The sequence below is a fragment of the Syngnathus scovelli genome, chromosome 7 (assembly GCF_024217435.2).
Source record: "Syngnathus scovelli strain Florida chromosome 7, RoL_Ssco_1.2, whole genome shotgun sequence".
NCBI classification, from domain to species: Eukaryota; Metazoa; Chordata; class Actinopteri; order Syngnathiformes; family Syngnathidae; genus Syngnathus; species Syngnathus scovelli.
In genome coordinates this window covers 5188046-5208092 of record NC_090853.1, presented here as the reverse complement: position 1 = coordinate 5208092, position 20047 = coordinate 5188046, and the positions used below count along the sequence as shown (strand labels likewise).

At 39.5% G+C, this 20047-nt stretch overlaps 2 protein-coding genes across 2 annotated transcripts in view; one reads left to right on the top strand and one right to left on the bottom strand.

Annotated features, from left to right (window-relative positions):
- drd2a (dopamine receptor D2a) overlaps positions 1 to 20047 on the top strand; it is a 74644-nt gene that overhangs the window by 34803 nt on the left and 19794 nt on the right. The window contains exon 11 of the mRNA XM_049726957.2: positions 19587 to 19699. The gene's annotated coding sequence lies outside the window, so the exon portion shown is untranslated. The remainder of the gene's footprint in view (positions 1 to 19586; positions 19700 to 20047) is intronic.
- On the bottom strand, positions 6561 to 12879 carry ankk1 (ankyrin repeat and kinase domain containing 1). Its single transcript, XM_049726946.2, has 9 exons — positions 12499 to 12879; positions 12146 to 12428; positions 11702 to 11853; positions 11462 to 11511; positions 10908 to 11063; positions 9592 to 9704; positions 9091 to 9124; positions 8585 to 8825; positions 6561 to 7908 (listed from the first exon to the last, which is right to left on the bottom strand). The coding sequence occupies exons 1-9, from the start codon at positions 12681 to 12683 to the stop codon at positions 6873 to 6875; spliced, it is 2250 nt and encodes a 749-aa protein (XP_049582903.1). The 5' UTR covers positions 12684 to 12879; the 3' UTR covers positions 6561 to 6872.

Sequence of the window (20047 nt, the reverse complement as noted above, 5' to 3'; positions counted from 1 at the left end):
GCATCCGAGTGTGGCGATTGCGGTAGAGGAAGCTCTCACTCCACATAAGATTTTGTTTAAATGATGATAATGTCTAATAGTGATTTATATTTTAGTGTATAAAGCTCTGAATCATAATTCTAAGATGATTTCCTTAATTATATAAATTGCAGTGCACTTCTATGCACCCAGTAGATGCTAATGAATTCAGCCATTATTAGCAAGAATTGTTTAAATCAGTATTAATGAGTTTTTTTGAATGGCTCAATACTGACCTGTTTTTGGAGCGTAGGAAGAAGCCACGGGGAGAACATGCAAACTCCATATAGAGCTAAACCAATGTAATCTGTTTTTATTTTTTAATTCCACATATACAAGCCAAAGCAGCAGGTTGAGGAAATAGGAAATCACGCAGACTATCACACACCAATAAGATTGGATGGATTGTGATTGGATTTTTTTTTCTTCCAATATTGCCAGTGGTAGTAAAAAAAAAAAAAAAATTCTTTCATGTAAATCAATCACATGCGCGTAAAAAATTTAATAGTCAGAACCAAGTGTTTTATATGAGGCTACTTTCAGCAATAGTGTGTTAAGTGTGCTATAACTCTCTAGCCTTTAAAACCCCTTGAGTAAGTGAGCGAGCATTCATCAATAGTTGACACAAAATAGAGAACGTCATCTAGTTGTAATAATTTATCCCTTTTTCCCATCCTTAGCATGAGGGGATTGATCTGCCAGCTGCTTAGTAGCATCCCTCCCATCCCAGAGGACTGGTGGGGTTCATAAAAAGCCTACATATAAGCTTGGCACGTCTTTCCCAAGCTTCTACTTGGAACCTCCAAGATTTGAGGGTGAATTGATGTTTTTTTTTTTTTCAACTAAAAAACAAAGACATGCTCATGATGATCACTGGCATGGACGGTTGTTGTTTTTTTACGCAGTGCTAACATTAAATCAGGGTTCAGCAAGTGCACTAAAAGTAAAGGTAAATTAGTTCTATAGTTAGTGAACAGTCTGAATTGAGAAAAGTATCAAAAGGCTTTATGTTGTGTGAAGAGTGATTTGCTCTATTCCGAGTTTGGCCTCGAAATCATGTACTGCCAGAAAGGAAAACTGCATCAGAGTCTTATGAATCACCGTTAAGAAAAGAAAAAAAAAGAGTCAAAGCTTGGTAATTCAAAAGAGTCAATGAGTTGTTGAGGCCCTTTGGAATACTTGACCATAGCTCATGCAAATAGCCTAACTTGGAGAAGATGGGTCCAAGGAGGACATCGCTGTTCTTGTTAGCTGAAAAGAAAAAAAGAACATTTGTGTCACAGCTTCTATGCTATCCGAGAGGGGCTTCTATATGAAGAAGAGGCGGCAATTCAAGAGGTTTATGGCCTTAGCAATAGTTGCATTCCTACTTTGTATGAGATAAGCGCTTAGCTCTGTCAACACGCCTGCAAACCAATTTTGAGCAAATGGATTTGAAGGCGTTAGTCAAGCGTCCCATTCCAAGACCTGAGCACCTCCGTCATCAAAATTGAAAGACACTTTTATTGCGGTTATCCACGTGGAGGACTACTGAAAAGCCCAAACTACCAAATACATCTAAATATGAATATAAATACAAATACATCAGTCTAGGAATTTTTTGAACAGCTGTCATATCTATTCATGGCTAGAGTTGACATTTAATTTTTTGGAATCTCATCTCAGAATGGATTTTGTTGGAGTAAAAAGTCATTCAAAAACTTGGAGGAGTCAAGTGCAGGCAAGTGAGGAGTGATATATAAGAATTTTTGTTTAAAATAAATGCCAAAAAAAGCCGACAAAGAAATGCAAAATATTTCAAGATGAAATAAATTAAAGCTAAAAGTAGCAAAACACAAAAACAAGGAAAGCAAAACACCACTGCTGTCGTTTACTTGACTACTGGCAACAACAATTAAAAAAAAAAACAACACACAAATAATTATATTATTTTTATTTTATTATATATTTTTGGCCAATTTTACATTAAATGTAACTGTGGCCAATAAAACAAATATTTTGATTAAAATCCATCATTTCCTTAATCTAATCGTCAAAAGCATCGACTAAACAAAGAAGGAAAAGACAAATTTGAATTTTTGGGTGATTCAATTTGAGCATTTCCTGCAATCCAACAATTTGGGTAAATATATATTTTGAGCTATTATTTGTGAAGGGATGAAGGTAGTGTTGCCCTACAAAACTCCCATTACATGCAAGACTTGCTCCAGTCACCGTCTTAAATTAAGACACACCCACTTGGAATATACATTTTCTCTCAGTGCTGGTAATTTATTCCAAAAGACAGATCTTAATGGATTCCTGATTCCTTTTCCCTACCTCGCGGAAATGGGGAATATCAAGGGAAATTTAGCGGCGCATTTCAATGAGATTTGCCGTAGATGTGTTTTAGGGTTTACACTGCTGCCTCGTGCCAAGAAGATTATTACTACTCCAATTGCATCAAATTTAATTGATTATCCAATCCAGCAAAGCTTTTTCGATGTGGTTCAACTATCAATACTTAAAAATCTGTGATTCTCAGTGTATCTTTTTGTTACGTCAGGTCATGACACAGAAAAACAGCAAAACACATGAAATTCATGATGACAAGGGAATTGAGTATCTGGTTTTCTTCTCACCCCAAAAGTGTGCTGCATCTGAATTTGGTCATGATCGTTGTTGTTGGTTTTTTTTTTTGTTTTTTTTTTTTATATATTCCTGCCAGGATTTCATTCTGAAACTACTTCCCCATGCTGTGCAATACTTAGGCATGCATGACCACTTGTGCGCAAAACAACACTGTGTGTTTGTTTATTTATTTGTTGTTGTAAGTGACAGCACTGACTGACTGGTTTTGCACAAGTGCTTGTTTTCCAGTGGGGGATTGCGGCTTATAATGGAAAAACAAACGTGGAGGTTGGATGAGTAGAAGGAAGGAGGGAAGCGGAGAGGAAATGAAAAAAGATGCATATCTGAGTGGGCTTTAATTCACTGTGGGTCGACTTGTGCCGGTAATTTACGGCAAGGGAGGTTTGGATGTTTTGAGACGGCGATCTCTTCGGCACTCCCTCCGCACATTTGTAATCCCTTGTTTCCGATAAATTATCAACAAAAACACTGAAAAAATGACAACGGCGATTCATTAGAGCTCTCATGCATGGTAAACACACACTCCCTGAATGCCATTTATTCTAATGTATTCAAGCACGAAAAACATAAAATGCAATCATTTCCCGGGGTTAGATTGAAACATGAAGTGGAGTTGTGAAATTAATATTTTCTTCCAGCCGAATATTAATATTCTTTTGTGACATTTTTATCGCAGCGAGGATGCTCCACACTCGATCGAGTGTTAATAATTTTGTATTGTGAGAACATGATGTGAATACCGCAGACTTAATTGGTAGTTTGCGTAAAATTACACCATGTCATATTTTTTTATCAAACAGTGCAGGCTTTTTCCTCGTGATGAATTTTTTGATCACAGTTGTATGATCTTTCACGCTCTAGATCAAATATGAACTCACACTGGGATCCTTCCAAGCAAATCTATGTCCAATACAGCATTGAAGCATCCCTATGGTGAAATGTCAATCTATAGTGGAGTGAATTGCATTCAAATTTTGTTGGGGGTTGCGTTCTGTGCCTGTGAGATAGCTACGGCGTTCACCATTAATCATTAGAACATGACAAGACCAAGAAAAATCAGCGTGAAGAGATAATAAGAATATACCAAAGACTACAAGTCCCTTCAGAGGCTCCACTTGAATAGGGCCGTCGGCTAAAACGGGACATTTTTTTTTTCTTCAACCCGTTTTATCTTTTGAGTCCAGTGTGAAATTAATCGCTAAAACACCTCGTTTCACGGTAGTCTGCAAGGATCTGTCAAGAGGACCACCAGCCAGCTTGAGCCTTTGACACATGTCGAGAGCTTGTGTGTTTTTCCTACTGTCAAAAGAAAGAAGTCATCCAGAGATGGCAATAACCACCCCAGGAGATTTGGATGAGCAGAAATGCGTGGACCGGTTACAATGGTGAACAAAGACAGAGGTTGTTTAAGGCCACTGAACATCTGCCATGCTGTAGTTACAGTAAGTGGGCTTCTGCGGAGAACGTCCAATAGGTGACCTCATGACATAATCTCCAATACATTTGTTTACAACTCTGTGAAACATCAGAACTAACCCAAAGTCCTTATTATAATTCATAGATTTGCTCCTTTTACTTGTGAACTTGATGTTTATTGATTTATGGTAGCTTATAGACTAACCGATTTTACGAGCAGTCCTAAAATTCTAATCGTTTCAAAATGTAACAAATCGAAGGTGGACCAGAGTTAATGAGCCATAACAACGAACCCAGCTCTGATATTTGTGGCGCTAGGCGTTTAAATTCTTCTTCATGATCAAAGCTATTAAGTGACAAAATTGTTGGCGTCAGCTTTGCGAACTCGCTCATTAGACACAGATCGTGAAGTTATTGCATCATACAGAGACATTGCGCCACCAAATAATTTGAAGCCATGACATAACGTTTGCCTTGCAAGAGTGCAGCAATCTGCAAGAGGAATCTTCTTCCTGTCTGCTGCCTTGCTGCAAAATAAAATTAGCTTAACTCAATTAGCGGCTAATAGAGGGAATCCGATGTGTCACCCTATGTGTTCAAAGGTTGCAGCGGCGCCATTGATCGAGCTGATTAAAGGTTGTTTCGAAAAGGAGTTTATCTGCCTAGCGCCTGGAATGACAATGATGTCGACAGAAAGTGTGTTTGACAGTTGGAAGGAGAAAAATGTTGTTAAATGAGTCCGTCAAAGCCTCCGGCGTGGTTTCCATAAACCTCACACGCTCTTCCATGCACAACAATCATAAAAAAAAATTTTTACGTAACTTCTAAAATACTGACGGCTGTATCATATTTAAACTGTCGCCAAAGGGAAGCTCGTTTCCATAAATCACGTAATAAAATTTGAGAACAGCGCAAAGTCGAGTGGATAAATGAAGGCCGGTGCAAGGTTACCGGATTTTTCTCTTGGATGACAGCATAAATCAGCATATCGTTCATCTAACTCGCAAACACCGTTTTGTAAGTGCTCCCTGATAGCTGTCCAAAAGGATTAGAAAGGAAGAGGCGGATTTATTTATTGAGTGTCAGGATCACTGAGAGGAGAAAAAGACAGTCAAGGCATTAAAGTAGAACACATTGTTCATTGGGTGAAACCGCTGAACCGCTACGTCTGGGCATGGGTTACAATTACCTGGTCACCAATTACCAATCTGCAACTAATTAAGGGGCAATGTGCTGGTTCCGATTGGTTCTGATTGCATTGCTTTTTTCCATGTGCCTTGGAGTTTTCAAGCCCAGTAGTGAAGACTTGTTTTGGGGGTTTTTTTTATGAAAAATTGGGTGCGGTTGGTCCATTTAAAAATGTAGCGTTTCGATTAATTTCATGCAAAACCGATTTTCAATTCTAATCAGTTCTCATTACGCCACTAAGGTACACGTTTTTTATTTACCATGACCCTTTTCTGTATCCTCCATTACTTAAACGTAGTTGGGTTCCTTGCCAAGACCCTTTAAGCTATTCGCCATTTCCCAGCCACTGTCATGGGTGGGTTGGCATCAGGAAGGGCATCTGGAATAAAAAAAACGGTGCCAAACATATCATGCGAGTAACTCGCTGTGGCAACCCGTGACTGAAAGGCACTAAGCCGAGAGTCAAACATAAACAACAACATTCCTAAAGAGAGGAGATTAAAGCTGTTGCTTCCATTTTAAATGTCACTGGATCATTTTTTTTTTTTTTTTGTATATAAAGATAAGCTTTGTTTTCCCCTTACCCAGAGGGAGTAAACATTATTTAGTTACTTTGCGCTAACCAGCCCCTGGAGAGCAAGCAGAAAAAAACAAGTACGGTAAATTGTCAGGGAATGGAACTGAAAATAGTTAAAAATTATTTTATTTTACCAAGATATGAGCAATAAATTAAAGCCAATATGCATTTTTAACAAAACATAAATTAAATAAATAAATAAATAAATAAATAAATAAATAAATAAATATCCTCTAAGATCAGTGTAAACTAGTGTTTAACTGAGGTTAGCATTTTGGTCCCCAGAGTACTTTTGCAATAGACACCAAGAATTGCATAATGATTTTTTGCATTTGAGCACACCACAACAGTTGTTCATAAAGAAACACATTTGGAAAGACATAAAGTCTTCCCTCATCAAGTATTTATTTTACACCGCCTCACTCACAATCCTTCGCCGTTGTGTCTGAGTCTCTAGGGGCTGCTTAAGTGTTCAAAAAAAATGAAATGGAACATGTGAGTCAACAGATCCAGACTTCATGCATTTCATTTTAATTTAATAAGATGTCACTGTGGTAAAGGAGTAGCGCGTATGCTGAGATCTGCTTTGCTCCGTCTGCAGGGATGGACTTAATCATTGGAGTTAGCTCGCAGCACTATTTTTTACCTTGTCACAATCCATTGGTGCACTTTTAATTAGAAAAGTTCATTGAAAAGATTCAAAGTGGCACAAATAATGAAGAGACTGGACTGAATATATTGTTTTAATCATTTTGAGGCTTATAATGTTTAATTAACTATCGGGGTCTTCATTTACAATATATGATATATTGTTTAAGTGAAAACAATTAGTTTAAAAAATAAATAAAATGACAAAATAAGGTTTGGAGTGGAGGCCATTTCTATTTGAAGAAATATTAGTGCTTTGCAGAGGATAAAAAAAATATACATATACAATCTGTGAGTACGAATACGGGGACTGCTCAAAATATTAAAGTATATCAACAAAAAAAAGTCAAAGTATATCAACAAGTCAATGAAAAGATCAAATGAAAAATAGATGTCAATTTTCCAGTAACTGGACTATTTCACATTTTCCGTGCCTCTTTGCCACATCGAGAGGTGTCGCTCCCGAGGAGTCTCGTTGAGTTCTGTTGGCGCCGTTGAGCAGTAGCGCCTTCACAATGGGCGAGTGGCCGTGCTGAGCGGCAATGTGTAACGGCGTAGCTTGCGCTGCGCTAGTAGCGTTCACATCTGCACGATGAGAAATCAAATGCAGGACGCTGGGGAAGCTAAGACTGCCGCAGGCGACGTGCAACGGCGTCCACTGCTCACTCTTCTCGCTCACATTCGGGTCGGCGTGGGCGGCGAGGAGTTTGGCCACCATTTCGACCTCGCTCTGGTGGCAGGCCAGGTGCAGAGGAGTCCAATCGTTCTCACCAGGAGCGTTGACGCTAGCACCCGAATTTTTCAGGTCCGTCATGGTGGCTTCGTGCCGCTTTATGACGGCTAAGTGCATGGCGGTCCAGCCCTGGTGGGTCCTGGTTTCCGGGCTGGCCCCGTTGGTTAGGAGTTGCCTGCATATGCCTCTGTGGCCATTGAGAGCTGCCAGGTGAAGCGGAGTGTGTCCTGTTTTGTCCGCGCTATCAACCACGGCGCCGTCCTTCACCAACTGCCGTACGATTCTGTTATGGCCCGCCTTGGCTGACAAGTGAAGAGGAGTGGACAGGGAGCTGTCAGTAGCGTTGAGATCGGCTCCCTGGGAGAGGAGCAGTTTGGTTATATTGATGTGACCGTAAGTGGCAGCCAGGTGAAGCGGCGTCCTGTTCTCCACGTCCTCCCGCTCCCCGATCGCCTTGACGGAAAGCCGCGTCAGCAGTAGGCGGACGACCGTTTCGTGGCCGTTCTGGCAGGCCAAGTGCAGGGGAGTCCAGCCGGATTTTTCACGGGGATCCGCCGTCGCCTTGCGGTCCAACAGTTGACGGACGGCCTTGTCGTCGCCGTTCTGAGCCGCGAAATGGACGCCCGTCCACTGGTCATCGTCTCCCTGATTGGGATCGGCGCCATGTTCCAGCAGCAGAGAGATGATATCGTGAAACCTGCAGAAATGAATATTTAAGACTTTGAGTTAATTAACTTTCACAATGCAAAACATAAGTAAACTGAGTAAATATCATTGATGTTGATCAGTCGAAGTCCAGTTGACGGTCTGTCAACACATTTTTCCAAATGATATTGATGATTGATTGATATTGATCGCAATTAATTTACTGGGGATCCAATAAAAGTTCCCAACCCACACATAAATTAACTTTTTTTTTCCGCCCAACTCGTAAATGCGCGTGCAAAGACTTGCCTTGTCCTACCTGACTGCGCATTTCACACCATCTGCTACCAGACAATGCCGGGCAATCCCTCAAAGCAACCTCAGTTACTTAACAACTCGAAAAAAAAAAAAAAAACTGCCACCACAAGTTGATGAACTGCTATTACGCCCATCCCAAATATCAGACACAGTGAGATACGATTACAGATTCACTGTAATTGCTTTTCAGTCTTGGCGTCAATTCAAGTTAATATTTCCACATCGCACGGAGACAGCTGGACCTGCGAGAACGCACGTCTACATCAAAAGGTTACAAGTGACCTTGTTTTTTCCAGATTTTGTTATTTACTGACAAAACTGACCGCTCATCCCATCCCCTTGCTACATGCCTGACCTTTTCCAAACAATGTTATTCTTTAACCAATGTTGTATACCGATGCAGTACAGACCTGTTGAGGACGGCTACAATCAATGGTGTGTAGCCTTTGGCCATGACACAATCAACTTCAGCGCCCAGACTCAAGACGTGCTCCACGCTCTTGGCATCCCCGCTGGCCACCGTGTAGTGCAGGAGACTCTTTTTGCCGCTAAATTGCGTGCTCACGTGCTCACGCTTCACAGACGATCGGAAACTACCGAAATCCTTCTCAAAGAGGAACGAGAGCACGTTGTCCTTGCCGCATTGTTCTTCTGTCAAATGAGAGCAAAGGGCGTTGTGGTTACAAGAGTATGATGCCCTTCAAGTCAAGTCAAGTCAAGTCAAGTCAAGTCAAGTCAAGTCAAGTCAAGTCAAGTCAAGTCAAGTATGTCGTCCACTATGTAAACTTTGGAAGGGAAACAAACTTTAAGAATGTAGTAGGAGCGGAATGTTGGGTACACGGAATTTAATTTCTGGGTCAAGGTCAACCAACAACATTCCTGGCTGAGGATCCATTATTTGTTTTTCTGTGTTTACCTGTAGGAAGGTTGGGAAAGTGAGGCGAAGCAATCTAAGAGGAAAATGACAATGAAAAGAAAATATTAGAAAAAAAATTTGCATAGACGCTACTCGTTAAATTAAAGGATTGGATCGATTCTTAAAAATGCATCGTTCAAATTACCCAAATGCGGATTCTTAACTCAGGTATTTCTTAACTATTCTGATTTTATAAGATTTTATAACTTCAATCTCTAATCATGAATACCAGCAAATCAACAGTACAAAAGAAAATCTGCTTTTGACTGGCAATCGTATAATCTTTAAATGCATCTTATTCTCGAGAAATTACTGGATACCAATTTGTGAGTAAATTAAAACCAATTATCATCATTCTAATATGACTACTTTGTGATGTTTCAGTTTTGTGAGATTAGATGTTCCTAACGAAAAATAGGCGCCTTTGCTCAATAAAGGTTGAAAACACTGTACTAGACAGTGTGACCTCTTTTGTGTTTACACTTATCAAACTGAATTAACTTCATAGGTGCTGGGAAATTCCAAACTGTGTCCATTTTCACTGCTGCGGAGGAAATCGATTGGTCCGGGGATCTTCAAGACGTCACTTAGGGCCTCTGTTTTCCTCACAGTTTCTGCAAGAAAACAACAGCAGTCAAGTATCGGCATGAATTTGCCTAGTTAAAACTGATTATGCATTTGCTAGTGGAATCTCATCATCGCTATGTTATTAGCTACCGTTCATGAATAAACATGATTTTGTGAGGTATAAGAGCTTGTTTGAACAAAGTTGTGCTAGATGTATCGTCTGATCTCCTTTTAAAAGCCCCCTCATGTCACTCATGCGTAACACGCAGTGACAAAAAACAACTTTGCCTTGAAAAAAAACAATTAAACACATGACAAATCGGCGTTGATGGAGCCAATTGCAGGTTATTAGCGCTTCTCAGTCTTTTGTCACAGATTAGAAACTGACTGCTGGTAGTACAAATACATTTTACGGGTGGCTTGCACAAACCTGTAAAATTCTTTTTGAATGCCATGCATGGATACTGAAACATTTATTTTCTAAAGATTCAATAAAACACCCCATAAGGATATGAAATGAGGCTTTACAATTATGAAAATTTGAAACACCCTTCAGCACCAGAGGTTTGGATTTTCGACTAAATCCGGTCCGTCCGTCTTGGACTTTATTTAGTGCGGAAATAGATGTTGAAATTTAATACCAAAATAACAGTTGATAAATGGGTTCCAAAAAATAGATAATTGATAAATGGGTCTTTTTAAAGACGTCTTTCCAACAACAATGACGTCTTTTCACCTTTCACTTTTTGACCAAGATGGGTTTTTTTTTCAACGATATGAAAATGTCTTTTGCTTTTCAACCAAAATCAGAAATTTTCTGGACAGTTACCACGAATGTCTTTTTAAAAAAATGTTCAACCAGTTTTTGCTGAGTGTGCAGTTTCTACAGATGTGTCCGCTGAATTAGCCGGAAACTTTTGTCTAATGTATCCTCCTACACATATTCTCGAAGCACAGCAAGTGCTCAATAGTTAGCAAATGTCGGGTTAGCCACAATTACAATAATATGTGCAGGTCTGTTTCATACACACTTAATGAATAAGCTGGTGTATCTAAATGTTGTATGTGGACGGACTAGTCTGTACCTTTTATGCGGGTGTCAATTGACTGTCTGGCCTTTTCACGAGTTGTGAATGAGATTGGATAGATTGCAGCAAACATCATTTTACCAGTGTAAAACGTTCTCTTGCTTAAAAAGTACCCATTCAAGGCTGGCATAAAACTGCTGGGAAAAAAAAAAAGTTATATACCTGAGAACGGTGGCCTCTTTTCTTGTTCCTGATCCCAGCACTGCTTCATGATGCTGATCATCTGATCACACTCACGTGGCCTCTGCTCAGGCATGATCTCCACGCAGGGTCTCCTGCCATGTGACACATTTAAGAGCACGGTGGTCATGCTGCACCCTGTAGCCACAAAATAGATGTCAGCCAAGACGGTGGAAAAGTAATTGGTCATGCATGTCCATACTAACTTAAAGCTCTTAAGAATACAATTGTGTGATGGTTGAAGGCAGGACCATTTCCAAATGGGATTTACAGTATTTGTTGCCTTTGTTGACGGAGAATCCAATTTACACGTTTATGAGAAATGCTGCCTTCTTTGATACGAATAATCCATATGCAATGGAATGCACCGGCCAGTCGTAACAGCATAGGCATTGATCGAATGGTTTGTTGTTGTTTTCAAATTATGTGATCCCAATAACGCGAAAGCAAGTTCTACTTATTATTCTTGTTTTGTTTGCTTGTCCCGATCGTTTGTTTATTTTTTTACACAGCGTATGAGCTGAATTTATTCCTACCTGCGTATGGCTTCTGTTGTGTCAGAATCTCCCAGATTACTATTCCAAAGCTGTCGATGAAAAGAGTGAGAGAAAATGGAGTTTTAAATTACCATTTTCATTTGATTTGCATGTAGTACAACCTGAATCCCACATGAGGTCAATTAGGCTACATCACATTGAAATATGAAATTACTTGTAGTCTGCAACAAAGGGGAGTGCTGTACAATGTTGGAGAATTTCCCGTGTGATTTAAGTCACCTGTACGCATCGAAGGAAAATCCAGGAAGTTCACAGGAGTGAGTGAAAATCTCAGGAGGTATGTAGCTGAGATTCCCTCTTGCAATCAAATGCTCCATAAACAACTTGTTGTCTGTTCCTTCTTCACAATGGATAAGACCAAAGTCTGAAATCTAAAAAAAAAAACAGCAAAATGATCTGAATCAGAAAATCGGTTTTGATTCAAAAGATGGATTCAAAACGAATCAAATCGTTCCAAATTAAATAAATTAAGATGCAAAAGTTTTTGGGGAAAGAGATATCTTTGAAGAAGATGCCTACAGTATTCCTCCTGACCAATTCATTCATTCGGTAAAATGACAACGAGAAATTCGTACCCTACCGTACCATATCGACTCCAATCGTAATCCGACAGAATCGAACCGAATCGTTCCACTTTCAAATAAATCGTACCGAGACACTGACCTTGACATGAAGATGGTCATCTATTAGTATATTGGATGGTTTCAAGTTGAGATGGAGTAATGGGGGTTGCAGGCTGTGGAGGAAGTTCATGCCCATGGAAGCTTCGTGAATGATTTGGAACTTCTTGGGCCACATCAGATTGTGACTATTCAGGAGGGTAGTCAAGGATCCATGACTCATGTACTCCATAACAATGGCAGGCATGTCAATGCAGAATCCATAGACCGACACCAGGTACTTGAATTTAACTTTTGCTATGTTGGACGCATCCTCCTTTAGTTTTCTGGAAAAAGAAGGCATGGTGGTACAATACAGTAAAGAATATAAATATGAAGTCTCTTGTAGCTACCCACCTGCAATGGTTATTTGTACCCACGATTGTGTCAAAGACTTTAAGGGCGCAAACCTCCCGCCAAAGCTTGATCTTGACTTGATAGACTTGTCCAAATTTGCCTTCTGCCACTTTAGTCCAGTCCGTCTCAAAGTCGTTCTTTTCAAAGCTCCTGAAGGGTCCAGGAGCCGCGTCCAGACATTCCATGAGTGTTGTCCTCCACTTTACGCAAACTCCGTGAAGGCCCTCGCTTTCTAATCCCAATCGTTAACAGGGTTATTCCTCATTGTCCCGTCGATCGGCGTCGCCCATGGATGTGTACGAAAAGCATCGCATGGATCCAAAATCAAGTGCGTGTCTGAAATGCAGACTGAGTCGACTGTTGATATGTGGGAGAAACCTTGTCTTGAAAACCGGTTTGCGAGTTTGCAGTGAATGTTACAAAACCGGTTTTGGACCGACACTGCAGATATACTTTTCAGGTCCCTCACATATCAGCATATATTTACACAATGGTATTCAAAAGTGGGACACTGGGACACATCTTGATGTGTTTGGTGTTATTTATTGATTTTTTTTTTTTACAATTCTGTCAAACTCACAAAACAATATTTTTCATTGCAGTGAAGATAAACGTTACAGGATCTTCTGGACATGGTATTAGATAAATATTCATTCTGAACTTATATTGCATATTTCTATAGCATTGATGGTTTCTAAAATTGTGGTGCGAAAGTGTTCCCACTGAAGTATCTAATAGCGTACATGGCTCCCGACAACGTATTATAGATTTTTTTTCCCCCACTCATCTCTGAACAATTTGAACTCCAAAGGCAAACAAGTGAGTAGTGTACATTATTAGGTTAACTGTTGTTTCCTTGACAACGTGGGAACAGAACAAGGGAGATTTAGAGGAAATCATTTATTACGTTTGTGGTCCATTGGTAAATCTGTAATATAACCTGATGCAAGTCTTCCCAGTTTTCCCTCTTTCAAGTAAGGCCACTATCCACAAAACTTAGACGTTCAATTTATCTGTTAATTTAAAAAAATAATACACCTTAAAAATGCTGAGTTAAATCCCTAAGTCGAGTTAAAAACCTAAGTCGGTCTAAATTTTAAGGGCATATAATGTTTGTTTGGTTTTATTTTGGACTTTGTTTTGTTTGTATTGTGATTTCCTTGGTTTCTCTGTCTTTGTATTCATCATTAGGTCATTTCTCCCACCTGTTCTTGTTAGCCCCGCCCCTTGTGTCTTCCAATCAGCTCCTTCCTTCTTGTCTTGTCCAGGTATTCCTCATTGTCAGTTTGTTGGTATTTAGTTCCCTCCTTTCTGTTAGCTCTTTGTTGAGTCCTTGTGCATGCCAAACAGGGAATTTGACTCCAGTTGATCTCAGCCTCTGTACAACATTTAAGTGACTCACAACATTCAGGTAACTAACAACATTTAAGTAGCAAGAGCAGGATGTTATTCCACAGTGATGTCTCTGATTTTGATTTTATTCTCTTGTTTTTTTTTAGTTTTGCCATGACCAGTTTTTTTTTCCCATCTTAATTCAATTCAAACCATTTTGATTGAAGCCATTCCCTGCTTCATTGCATCCCTGCACATGGGTCCACCATTCCCAGATACCTGAGGAAAGAAAAATAAAAGTATTCTAAACAACAATTAAATTAATTCAGGATACTTCTCTTGGCATAAGTCTTTCATTGGAATTTAAACAAAACTCTTACTCCGTGTGCCATTGTCTCTCTGAGATAAATTGGATGCTGTGGATTTTCTGGGCACACATCTGAATGCTAACTGCTCTCTTTCAATGGAGACAAAAATGAAGATGAATCATTTCCTGGTGTCTACTTGATGTCAAAGAAGTGCAAAGCTTTTCTTTGTCTATGAAAGCAAACACTTTCATTTTCAAGTGTCGACTGGAAACATGTGCCGGGTTGTTCTCTTACTAAACATTTGTCAAACTGGTTTCCCTTGTTTTGAGAATGACTGACACGGGACATATGTAATTTACAGTTATTTTACATTACAACATCTTATGTATTGTTTTCTGGAAGACGCGAGTTGCTTTTCCAGTAAGGCACTGTTGGGGCCAGCCCCAGGCTTTTGGTGGCGCGTACTAGATAAGATTTTCTATAGCCCCAAAATGCTTACAGCACAACTGCCAAACCACGCGACCACAATTATGTTCGGTTGGCTCGATACAGGAGATGTCTCGTGTTACCCAATGTCTCGTATTACCTTGTTTTTTCACAGGGTTGGATCTATATTTGAGCAGGCAGTAATGTTGAGGGGGATCATGTGACAGTTTTTATAAAATTTGTGTTTGCAAAAAAAAAATTCCCTGAAACACCAGCTATAAACTAAAACTCATGGTCTGTGATTTAGGGCTATACAAATAAACTTGACTTGACTTGACTTGACATGGGAAAATTCTGATTTCACAAGCTCAGTCAAACAAACAATGAAATAAAAATAAAGGTTAAATAGAAGTCATGACAATGCATAATTAGCAGTGATATAAACAAAGCTCACGGTATATTATCAAACCAAGAATTGTCAACTTTGATCATTTGGAAAGTTGCCCAACTTTAAATGTTTTTGCTCTATTGAAATATCTAAATCTCTCCTTTTCTTCCTGTTTCAATTAGAGCTTAGTTTTCCTTGGCTTCCTCGCAATGCTGCTTTTCTACATATATTTGTGTTTTTTCTTTTTCAGTAGTGTTTGCCACAATGTCTGTCTCTATCTTTGGAGGGATGAACGGATGATTTAAACTTTGTGCTTTATGAGATTTGGATTAGTCGGTCTTCTTAAAATGTATCAACTGAGTTGTTCTTTGCCACCTGTGTTTCTATTTCCACCTTCTGTTGGGTGTAACAGGGATTATCACCCCAGTTCTTTTTTGTGCAGAATTTCCAGGGGACATGAAGTGTTTTGTCGCCTGAGACAAGTTCAAGCATGCACAATTATAGTAACATGGTGACACACAGAAGAAATAGTGTGCCTGTATACAGCAAGTTACAATTGGACATTTTGAGACACATAAATATTTGGGCCATCTCCCGTGGGTTTTGTCATCCGGAGTACATTTAGATTTCATGTGGCTCCGACTGTGAGCACAAAGCACGCCGCTTATGATATTCGCAATCGTGAGCAACCCCAGCAGTTCATTCCACTTTGTTGTAAAAGTAATTTATTGTGATTTTCGGCAGACAGATTGTCTCATGGGGGGGGTGACGGGTTTGATTTCTGCAGTCATTGACACTGTTATCCTTTCTGACTGTGTGAGTCTTGTTTGAAAGTGAGGTTGACATAATGAATAATTCTTGTCTAATGGGACTCATTGTCTCTCTCTTCAATTGGATTCGCATTGCTGCCCTGTGCTCGGTGAGTAATTTGCATGCGGGATGATTTATATTCAGAGATGTCCAGAGAAGACACGAGAAGACTAACTGATGACCTAACTGCAAAAGCGGTTAAGCCGGTGTGATAAGTGTTGCGTGTATTCAGCAAAACAGGTTGAAAGGCTCGTAAAATATTTGTACAAGATGTCTTGGATAGCTACCAAGAATTATTCGATTATTGTATTCAGTGTTTTTCTGGAGACAAAGTTTGCCGTAATTTCATGATTTTTTGGGGGGGTAACCAAAATGGAAGAAAACTGGCATCACAAAGCAAATTGTACTTGACCTTAGAGGTTCAACCTTACCAGTTTCACTCGCCCAAGGCAGTCACTCCGTTTTCAACGGTTTGCATTGGAACGTCCAAATCCACCTCTGTATGCAGGTGTTGCGATCGATGAATTTAACATTCACCGCCGGCCGCGGTTTCACGCTCTACCAACTCGCACGATTATACGGGACAGACTCGTGGATTGATGTTCCAATGAAAACCTCGAGCTCGTGATCGGATTGTTGATACGCTACCTACGGGCGAGAAGTCTATCTTCATCGATGGAAGTTGCATGTCATCAGGCGGCCGAACGCATTTGCAGGCTCCACCACGCCGGGGCGAGCTCTCAACCCTTAATATCCTCTATTAACTGACCTCTTTAAAATCCTTCATCTGTTTATTGCCGGCTTTGAGAACACGGAACAGACCCGAAAAAAATTCAAGTGTGGTGGCTACTAAAGAGCCACTCATTGCCACACTCTTAGCGTAGTGAATACTTGGATGTGGGTCACTTCATCACTAATGAGCTTTAAGCACGATATAATGAAATCAGTGTACATTAGCAACTTTTTGGAAGGACGTAGATATTAGCGAGTCCCCCGGCGCACCCCGTATTTCAGCAAGGATGTTGGAAATGTATTCTACAGTCTGAAATGTCACACACAAAGATTTTCACCGTCATTAGTTGACTTATTCTCACACTAGTCTGCATGGTAATTGATAATTAGCCTTGAGGAAAAATGCTAGATCGTTATCATGATGCCTCCTCTCTATCCGTGCGTATTTTGGCGGGTCTTTGTTACTCCAAGGGAGGACTTTTATGACTTTAAACGAGGCGAGATCAGTTTTGATGATTACAATTATATAATTAATCCCCACAGGAAATTAATTTTCCCCATTACCATGCTGGAAGCAAATGGATAGCATTCATATGGCAGACAGCGACTTTGGTGGCTAGCTCAAGGGCAACAAACCAGATTTGAAACGTTACAACCAACTAGGTCCTGTAGTGATTCAAATAGTTGAAACGGGATCAATCCTACTTCAATGCACCCATTTAGTTGTCGTGCTGGGACTCAATGGCAACCAATCGAGAGTGCAGTGGACCACGATTCAAAGTCGAGGCTTGAAATTCAACTGAGCCTACGTATTAAAAATAAGTTAGAAAAAAAAAAACGTGAATATGCGAATTCTCTGCCGACCGTTGAATAAGTGGTGGTCGAATGTACTCCCAGGTCTATATTCTTTATCCTCTGGAAAGAATATTACTGCAATACTGAAGAGCTGAGATTGAGCAAAAAATGTGGCCCAAAAAATGAAATAAAATTTGAGTCTGCAACAAATGACTGGCATTCTATAATTTTAATTGGAAAATATATATATATTTTTTTTTAATTATTTATTGTATCATATCTCAAAGCACCACTCTATGTGGAAAAACTCAAGAAAGGTAACCAATAAAAGCTCGAGAGCCTCTGAGAAATAGACCCCTAATACTATTTGTATACAATAGACAGTGAGCCTCTTGACTGGATCACCAAAAGCAAACTGAATAATTGATTTAGCCGATGGTTTGCATTGGGGCGAATACACAGAAAACAACATACAGAATCAAAGAGGAGAATCTTTGTTTCATAACCAAACTGCAGGCATGAGAGACAACCGCAACAGATGCGATGTGGGAATCAGGCAAAAAAAGTATTTCTGGAAGCATGGGAAAAGCAGAGTGAGTAACAAGTGGCTCATCTGTTCCATTTGAAGATTTTTGAGGCGATTTTTGTATGAATGCCACACATGCAAGTCAATGTCATGTGTGAACAAGTCATCTGGGCTTTCAGTTAAGAAGATTAAAAAGGTTAATTACAAGTTTTTGTCTTAATGTTTGATAACGTTCCAGATGCAAAGGGCATGTGACATAGAAAGCGACCCCGAGGGACGCGCAAGCTATTATTTGATCCGTCTCTTGTTTTCATAATTGCAAAGATGGCATCTGTCCCTGACTTTGTTTCTATCGCTATCGGCTGCTTGCACAATTTACTTTGAAAATTCTTCTCGCCCCAAAATAATAATTAATAACACGGCCGTATGCCTTTGACTCGCCAGTAATTGTCTCAAGGTGACAATTGTGGGCCTGAAGCGAGTGAAACTAACCTTGCTTATTCAATCCAGTTTTGCTTGTTAATTTACTTTTTTTGCTTTTCTAGCTTTAATAGACGGCTTGTTGATTTTATTTTTTTTGTAGTTGATGTTATCGAAAGGTCCAAAGCAAGAGCTGAAGTGACTGGCAAAATTGTGTAGAAAAGATGTTTTCCTTGAAACTGTTCTAAAAAGTAGTTTTGAACTATGATCTGTCTGTCCACATTTAAATTGTTGGAAAACTTATTTCAAGAACTTCATGTCTCACTGAGAACCCGTGCGCATTTGATGACAGAGGTGAAAAACATATTCACATTAGCTTATACAATATACGGATTCTTTTTATAATCCAAATTTTAATTGCAAAGGACTTGAAAATTGTTAAACTGGTTATATGCAGCATTATACAAAGCAATTCTAAGTGTATAAATGGAAAAGCCTAGCTCTGGGCTGGCCTTCAATTCCCCTTTTTCTCTTTACCCATCTGGGTCAAATGCAGACATGACCAAATAATAGATAAATACAGTATATTCATTCACAAATACTGAAGTAGATTTTTTATTTTTTTACTTCCATTGGCTTTAACCTTGTCTTAACACATTTGAATTCTTCTCATTGAGTTCCCCCCTTAGTTTATGTTTATGCCCATGACCCAGCAGTTTTGAGTCCAAGGGTAACACGCAGCGTTTATCTATGCTAATAGGACCACAGTATTGTTCAAGGAAATGACTTCACTAAAAGTACTTCATATTCTGTACTTGAAGTCTTTGACTTTCTTGAGTACAATTTGAGAAAAAAAATACAGAATGAGGCCCAGCGTTAATTTCTATTTTTTTGATGAATAGCTTTTTCATTTCCAATAGATAAGACAGTCAGACATCCAATAATCAATATTGTACAGCATATTATTTTCTTTTAGTGACGAAAGAATCTCAATCCCAGACACCCTCACTGAACTGTTGTGGCTTAACAACAAGCCGCAAATGACTCCATTATATTAAAACCTATGCTCAACCAATCTCAAAGTTTTGATTTGTTTGCTCTGTAAGGGGATTAACTTGACTTATTTCAGCTAAGGTGTTGAATTTGAAAGATTGTTAATTGAGCCTCTTGTGATTTTGTGCTAAATTTGACAGCAGCACCTGAGCCGTTTCTGAGGGTAACTAATGTGTGAATTGGATGGCTTCTTAACATCCAGCCCACTCTGTACATCCGTGCTCTGTATGGCGCTAATATGATTGACTGCATCACTGTCGGTTGACTAACGTAATTGTCTGTTGCTATTTTGGTAAAGGACACATCTACCGTGGACCTTCCTCGGTCACTGAAGGCGAGAATGTCCCTCCTTGATATCCCGGAAGCGAGCAGGCTTCACGTGAAGGTTGTTCAAGTCTCGTTGAATTCAAGGTTGGTACACGTGTGTTGACTTAAGAGGAGTCCCCAATTGTTAAATGTTATACCTCCAACTGTGATTAGGTTTACACATTTATAATAAGAATAACAGAACTGAAGTTGGTTTGGGAAGATATCTGAGGAAATGTTTATCATTTATCATAACATTGATTATCATTTCGAGACCTTTGCCAAATTCAATATTACAGAGCTATCAAAGATGTAAAATGAAGAGTGAAGATTGAAAACGAACTTAGACCATCTCTTAATGGACTGATTAATTTTTTCAGAGGTCTGTCCCTAAGACTTTTGGCCATTGTCTTCTTTATACGCAAATGCCTTTCTGTAATATCATTAATATCG